The sequence below is a fragment of the Chrysochloris asiatica genome, unplaced genomic scaffold (assembly GCF_000296735.1).
Source record: "Chrysochloris asiatica unplaced genomic scaffold, ChrAsi1.0 scaffold00218, whole genome shotgun sequence".
Taxonomy (NCBI): Eukaryota; Metazoa; Chordata; class Mammalia; order Afrosoricida; family Chrysochloridae; genus Chrysochloris; species Chrysochloris asiatica.
This window is the reverse complement of record NW_006408736.1, coordinates 178,937-187,391: the sequence shown is the minus strand read 5'-3', so window position 1 is coordinate 187,391 and position 8,455 is coordinate 178,937. Positions and strand designations below refer to the sequence as shown.

The 8,455-nt window shown below is 35.4% G+C and overlaps 1 protein-coding gene across 1 annotated transcript in view; it reads right to left on the bottom strand.

Moving 5' to 3' along the window:
- The window catches only part of MMRN1 (multimerin 1), an 84,269-nt gene that overhangs the window by 29,308 nt on the left and 46,506 nt on the right, over positions 1–8,455 (bottom strand). The window contains exon 3 of the mRNA XM_006872973.1: positions 8,279–8,355. Within this exon, the coding sequence (XP_006873035.1) occupies positions 8,279–8,355 (77 nt within the window). The remainder of the gene's footprint in view (positions 1–8,278; positions 8,356–8,455) is intronic.

The window sequence follows — 8,455 nt, the reverse complement described above, 5'->3', positions numbered from 1 at the left end:
ATATATATTTGTTGTTGTTGTTATGTGCCGTGGAGTCGGTTCCAACTCATAGTGACCCTGTACAGGTTATCTTTACGGGAGCAGAATGCCTCATCTTTCTCCCGTGAAACAGCTGGTAGTTTTGAACTGCTGACCTTGCGGTTCACAGCCGGATTCGTAACCACTACACTACCAGAGCTCCATATATATATACACAAGAGAGGATAAATAGATAGATAGATAGATAGATAGATAGATAGATAGATAGATAGATAGATAGATAGATAAATAGATAGATAGATAGACAGATAGACTGATCAAGCAATAGAAAATCAAGTGCACAATGGAAATTAACATAATAAAATTTGGGAGAGTATTTGGACTTCAGTGGTTGCTTATGTTGCTACAGCTAAAATAATGAATTTTGTAAATTATATCAAGTCCCTTTAACACAAATTGTGAAATTTAACATGTGTAAATAAGATTTTAAATAAGAATATTGGTTTTTATGAGCAACGTTCTGATAGAGGTACCAATTCTTCCTTTTGCTTTATAGGAAAACATTTTTTGCTTTGTTAAACGAGATAATTAGAAATAAGAAAATGGGCAAGAGGGTAGATAAATAAAAATGTGTCAGCAGTTCAAACTCACAAGCCACTCCTCGGAAATTCTATACAGTGTTGCTATGAATTGGAATTGACTAGCTGACACTTGACAACCAAAACAACATTATTTGAAAGAAGTAGCAATAGTTATCAAGCTATAAGAAAATGAATATATTTTTCTAATAAATAGTAGGAAAATGAGAATTATATGACAAACTATAAAAAATATAATAAATGTTTAAATCAATTCAGGTGTCCTGAACTTGACTAACTGATATTTTTAAAACTCTATAAATTAATTTATCAGGATACTCCTACAAGAATTTTTATGATTTATTAATCAGAAATATGTATTACAAAATTTAAAATATTTACAATGTTATTGAGACTGGAATAATCTGTACACAATTATTAATTTAATAAGCCTAAGAGATACTTTCACAGGATGACATTAACATTGATGAAATTGACTCATAAGAGAGATTACGAGTTTATCTACCCACAGCTCTAGATCTGATTGAGAAATGTCAAAAATGTAGTTCACAATATCAAATCCTCTGTAACAAGAACATCATTTAACTAGTGTGGTCTACATTTTAAATGAGCACATTAAGAATTTTTAGAATTCAATAATTGTTTAGAAAATGTTCAAATTATATAATGAGGGATTCACACTATGTTTTATAATAAATCAAATCCACTGTCAGAGAGTAGATTCACAGTGACCCTAAATAGAGTTTCTTAGACCACAAATTGCTATAGGAGGAGACAGCCTCATCTTTCTCAGGAAATGTAATAAAAAAATTTTAAAAAATACAGTATTGCATAAGAAAAGCCAATGTTTGAGAGTGTGCATATGAAACTTACCATTTGTTCTTAACTAGAGTTGTTTTTAAATTAATTGTTTTTAAATTTATTGTAGTTGAGGTTGCTGTATTCCTGAATAAAAGGAATAACTATTAAACATCACACAAAGCTCTTTGATAGCTAATTGTCACAGGGACCTCCTTTCCCTCAAATCCTTTGAATGGGGTCCTGGCCATGTGACTAAAAACTTGAAAGACCTGTTTAACAAATTTAGTGGTTTATGTTACCTTTTCCTAGCTCTGTTTGCAGAGTGGAATCCAATACAGGAATCCATATTACTTTATTACACAGGCTTTAACTGGAAGAGAGTGCTGATAGGATCTCTTGACAGTAGAGTCCCTTACTACTTGTGATAAAAAGCCTGGTTGATTGATGTGCTCTTATTTTTTTTTTTCATTTACCAGTCATCTGTCTTTCCAAATGTATTCTCTATACTTAAGCCGGCCACTAATTCTCAACTTTCCAGACAATCTATGGTATCTTTCCCCTTGAGCACAGACCTTTGCTTTGTTCCATTGAATGCAGATTTTTACATCTTTGCTTCCCTCGACCTTGGGTCTTTCTAAACTTTCCTGATGAGGTAGATGTCGAGACAGCAAAGAGTTGAGTCAAATAACTTTTAAAGGTCTTCATGTACTTCAGATTTTCTAAAAAATGCAAAATATTTTATAAATTTGATTCCCTTTTGCCAACACAATTACTTTTTAAATCCTGTATCCCTGCTATAGAAACTCTGACCTTGGTTCATAAAGGACTTAGAGAGGCAAGGTCATCCAGAGACAAGAACAGCAGTTTCTTTGTTCATTTTTTCTTTCTTTCTTGTTGTTTTTTTTAATGAGACAGGTTCTATTTGTGAGGGTTTCTTTCTTTTTTTTTTTTTTTTCTTCCCTTCCAGGCATTTGAAACATATGGAGGAAGTCATTAATGTTAACTCAATAATGAGGAAGTTTGCCCTTTTCCCCTTAGAACCAGAAAACATTCCTGTGTGGCTTGACAAGATGCTGGTTTTCAGCTGAAGATAAAAGTATCCTGTAATATTAAGAGAATCCTTGCATAGTTAATGCTTACACATATATAAGAAAAATTACTGAGAGATTTTGTAGTAAAATTGATATAAGCAATTTGGTGCAGCAAAGAATTAAGGTACATTTTATTCTTTAACTAAAAGTATCATAATTATAGAGTGGGATGCTTATAAAGACCAAAACCCACTGCCAACAAGTCAATTTTGACTCATTTGTTATTAAATACCATTGAGTCAGTTCCAACGGTTATGGACCCTGTATATGGTTTCTGAGGAGTGGCTGATGAGTTTTAATTACTGATCTTGTGGTTAGCAGTCTAGTGCTTATCCTATAGTGCCATAACTGGACTCCTAGTGGCCTTAGTTCTAGACTAGAACTGTTTTTAGGAGGCTACATCACGTTTTTAAAGAGGAAAGCATTAACAATAATAAGAGAAACTAGAAAAGACAAAGTATAAACAATAAACCACATAGTTTTTTTCTCTTTTAAGTGTTATCATTTTTTATTTTCATATTGTTTAGGAAAAACATTTTAGGATAGTTTAACTGGAAAAATCCTTCCCATATTTAAAATATTGGTAACAGAGGCTATTTTATAAAATTTATATAATTATATAATTTATTGAATTATTTCAATGCATTTGTAAGATTAAAAACTTGAAATATATTTATAGAATATGATGAAAGTTAGTTTATTCCAAAAGCTATGCATAGTTGCATATCTGCAACATTCATGTTACCTGTGACAGACTTTATAAAATGTTTTTTCTCTATAAAAATAATATGACAGCTGGACACTTCACTCTCCACTCTAGTCCTCTGTAGCTATGTCACTGACTCTGGGCCCAAGAGTCCCCAGGTCTTGCCACACTGCTGGCCAACCAGGTCTTCACCCGGGTTCACAGATTGGTTTACAAGCTTTTAAGAGGGAACCTAGATCCAGAGGGCATGGAGGAAGGTAGAATCTCCAGTGAGTAGTATTCAATCTGTCTAGGTGGGGTTGATGCAATGAAATGCAGACGGGTCTCTTGTGATACAATATTGAATAATTGTTATCAGGACTGATTGTGAGGGTTGGAAATGTAAAGGTAGACGTTTTATAGCAAGGAGGGGAGTGATTAACTTTTCAGTCTAGGAGCAGAGGTCCCTAGGACCATCAAGGGAGAAGAGCAGAGAGCGGGACCCTACCAAGAGAAGCAGTGATGCCTGAAATGGAGCCAGAGATGATGACATGGAGCGATGGAGCAGCTGGAGACTTTAGATCCAGAGAGGGAGAGCCACTGTGTGCCGAAGACCCGGGGGGTACCGGGGAAGGAGTGCATGGAGGGGATTGTAACCATGGCAATGAGAGACAATATACAATAGAATGAATGTAAAACTAATGTTCTCCCATGTAAACTATCACATAATTCACAATAAAACATTAAAAAAAAAAAAAAAAGAATTTTGAAAAAAAAATAATATGACAAATGCTAGATCTTAATTATTTTTTCACAGATTTGTAAAGCAGTTTTTCTTTCCTTCTCTTTAACCTAACACTATTTGAACTTAAAATCCCCTCCTTTGCAGACCATACATTCCTTGTAGTACTGTGGGTTAATGCGCCAGAAAGTGAAGCCATTTGAACTGCAAGGTCGTCAGTTCAATCTCACCAGCTGGTCCTTGGAAACTCTATAAAGGGTCATTATGGGTCAGAACCAACTTGACAGCATTTAAGAACGACTGGGAAAATGCATTATTGCAAATTTTATAAAATAGATTGAGTAGCGGGCTATTCATGAATTGATAAAACAATTGTCTTTGGTACACAACCTTTTAGATTGCCAAACTTTCCTGGGACACTCAAAAAAGTTATTTTTTAAAATGTAGAATGCATCTAAATTACTACTTTGATGTTAAAGTAAATGCTTTCCTGTTTCCAACAAATTACTGTTGAGCTATATTTATGAGTACTATTCCTCTTGGTATATTTAGTAATAAGATACTGTAAAACTATAATTAATAATGCTTGTTTTTTTGAATTGTAGCCAAAGGATACGTGTGGGTGATGGATAATAGATTAATAGCATATTATATATAAAGACAACAGGAAGAGGAAGATTTACATCATGGAATTTGTATCCTAACAACCCTTCCTAACAGGCTGGGGATCGAATTATAGAAGTAAAAGAGAAAAACAAATATGGGAAAATGATAAGTAGGAAAGTGGAAATGAAAAAGTAAAATGAATTACAGTTGTTAGTGACTTCATATTATTCCTGATCCACTGTTGTTTCGTATTCTAGGAAGGTTCAAAAAGTTTGAAGAAAATTTGTTATCTTTTAATTTCCTTTTTCAAAACTTTTTGAATTCCTTTCACACATTAAAAATTAAATATAGAAAGACCATATTCAAATCCAGGTTATAAACTGAAAAGAACTAAAAGTAGAAATTCAGATGCTTGTACAACAGTGCTTACTGTAGCACTACTAACAGTAGCCAAAAAATATAGAATTAGTCAAACTGATCATCAACAGATGAATGGATGAACAAATTTTGGTATTTAAACATAATTGAACACTAGGTTTCCATACAAAGAAATTAAGTCCTGATGCATTTTACAACATGGATGACCTTGAAAAATGCTAAGTGAAATAAGTCAGTCACAAGGGACACACTTTTTTACTCCACTTATAAGTCCTTGTGGTGTAGTGGATAAACCACTTAGGTGGTAGCCACAAGGTTGATGGTTCAAACGCACCAGCTACCTTGCAGAAGTAAGATGAGACTGTCTGCTTCCATAAAGATTTACAGTCTTGGAAACCATATGGGGCAATTTTATTATTGGAGTTCTGCTGTGGCGCTGTAGGACTGCAAGATTGGTTTGAACCTCAAGGTCAAACTCACCACTAGCTCTTTAGAAACCACATACAGTGTCAATATGAGTGGGCACTTAACAACATCAACAGCATAAGAAGCATCTACAATTTGGCAATTATAGAAACACAAGATTATCAGTGGTTACTAGGAATGGGAGAGAGGAGGGAAAAGAGATTTGCTCAGGGGCACTGAGTTTTTGATAAAGGTGAAGAAAAATTTGTAAACACAATGGTGATGATTTCACAGCATAATGAACATAATGGATGCCACTGAATTGTATAAGTGAAAATTGTAGACAGGACAAATGTCTTGTTATATATATTTTGGGGAAGCAGATATTTTCCAAGGTTATGTAATAGTTTACCAATTTTCTATGGATTAAATATTATCCTGATCTTGTGAGAGACTGTTGTTATTTTTGTTGTTAAGTGCCATCCAGTGCCATCCAATTGGTTCAACTCATAGCAACCTGGTACAGGGTTTCCAAGGCTGCTGATCTTTTCAGGACCAGAAAGTCTAATCTTTCTCCTACAGAGCAGCTGGTAGACTTTAACTGCTGATTTTGTGTTTACCGGTCCAATGCTTATCCTACAGAGCTGTAACACTTCATGTGAGGGGCTGCCATTGAAATAACTGTTGTAGTAGTTATCTAACAAAATTACTTCATATGTGTTGAGGGCTTGGAAGAGGTTCATAGAATAAATCAGTGAGACTGATTATTTTTTGCCAGACTGGGGGCAGCTTGTTACATGAGGCAACGTGTGTACTACTGTCAAAGGAAACCTGACAATTTTCACTCCAGTATAAGAATAAAAGATTGTTGGTGCATACATAAAATTAGTTTTTAAAAAAGTAGATGAGGGAAGCAGCTTGACATGTAATTGGATATATGTCAGAAGAGAAACGTGCAAAAGACCCCAGGATAGATGAGAGATGAAGAATGGAGCAAGGGACAAAGAGATACAGTAGTTCTTAAAACTACAAGTACCTCAGTTGCCACTAATAAAAAATTCAGTAGCTTTTATGTGCTGCAATAAAAATGAAAAGTAGGGTGCTCAAGTATTGTCAGGAGCAAGAAGAGGTGCTTTTGGAATCACAATTATATTAGATTTGATTGTATGGCAACATGGCACATCGGGCTGGCTGATCTATCTGCATGAGAAAATGATCACTTCCATAGATTTCAATAGAAAGGGGACCTCTTCACAACAGCTTAAACAACAGAGACCTAAAGTGTGATTAGTTCAATATACTAGATTGGTAGGAGGTCAAAGTCAGAACTGTTCTTGAACATTTTTGTTAATAGAGATTAAGACAATGGTTTGTAAAACATGTATTACGATATCTGTAGGTTGCTTCCAATTAGGACATATGATGTCATTACGCAATCACAGCTAAACTACTAGAATTCAATTTAAACATTTCATATAGCATTTTCAAAACAGTGAGTCATAGTTGATATTCAAAACTATCAACTAGTTTTTGTTCCTTGTGTGTCTGTTAACAATGATAGACTTCTACAGGTTTACCCTCCTGGAAGTATAAAGTCTATTCAGATGGGTGTGACACTGTGGGCTAATGCGTCAAACTGCAAAGTTGTTTGAACTATAAGTTTGGTGGTGCAAGCTCACCAGCTGCTCCTTGGAAACCCTACACAGGGTTGTTATGGGTTGTAATCAACTCAAAGGCATTTAACAACCACAACAATCATAAGAAAACATAGAATGGATTAACAGAAGCCCTCATTACTTTATATCCACAATGGTTTTTGTCATATATAAGTAGATCTTACTCTAACTCATATACCTGTAAATTTAGTTCCTGTATGCAATATATGTTGTTGTTGTTAAGTGCTCTTGAGTAAATTCTGACCCATAGCGACCCTGTATAGTATTTCAGAGGAGCAGCTGGTGAGCTTGAACTTCTGACCTTGCAGTTCAAATGCTTTGCAGTCTGGCACATTAACCCACAGAGCCACACCAGGACTCTAGGGTTTATGTGGACATCCTTAAATACAAGACTGCCAAAGAATTGATGCATTTGAGTTATGGTTTTGGATAAGAATATTAAAGGTATCATAGACTGCAGGAAGAACAAACAAATTTGTGTTGAAGAAATACAACCAGAATACTCCTTGGAAACCAAGATGGCCAGATTTCATCTCTCACTCTTTGGGCATATCAGGAGGGATCAGTCCCTGGAGAAGGATATCATGCTTGGTTTAGTGGAGGGACAGTGAGATGGTTTGGCATAGTGACAGCAACAATGAACTCAAAACATGGCAACAATTGTGGGGATGCTGCAGGACTGAACACTGTTTCCTTTCATTTTACATAGGATCTCTATGACTGAGAACTGACGCAATGGCACCTAATAAAACAAAACTTTAGAAAGGCACTTTGCAAACAAACACTGAATCTTTAAGAAATAATGATAGAAATAAATTCTCCAGATATCCTCCATACCAGAATAAAAATATAGGAAGGAAGGAAAAATTATTCATTGGCTGGAGGGTGTTGTTGTGGTTAAGTACCATCAAGTCGATTTTGAATCACAGTAGCCCAGTACATGGTTTCCAAGGAGTTAATGTTGGATTTGAACCACTCATCTTGCAGTTAGCGGTCCATTGCTTATCAAATAGCACTAGACACTTGTTAACTTGGGTGATGGGATGGGGGGGGAGAAGAAGAAGGAGAAAAAGTAAATTAATTAAAAAATGTTTACATATTTTTATATATGAATGGAGTCCTGGTGTGGCATTGTGGGTTAATGCACTAGACTGCAAAGTTGGTTTGAACTACAAGCTTGGCAATTGAAGCTCACCAGTTGCTCTTTAGAAACCCTATACAGGGTCACTGTGGGGTGGACCCGACTCGAAGGCACTTGACAACACCACCACCATATATATATATCACGTGCCCACTATCACGTCCTTTCCTCTCACGCACACTATCACGTCCTTTCCTCTCACGCACATGGTCAGAAATAAAGGATGTGGCTGACAGCAGAGTCTGTCTTGATCTGCATTTAGGTGATTTTCTAGTTTTCATCTAGTCTCATTTCATAGGTCCTGAGTAATTTACCATGAGCTACTATATTGATGTAAAGGAGCTCTGGTAGC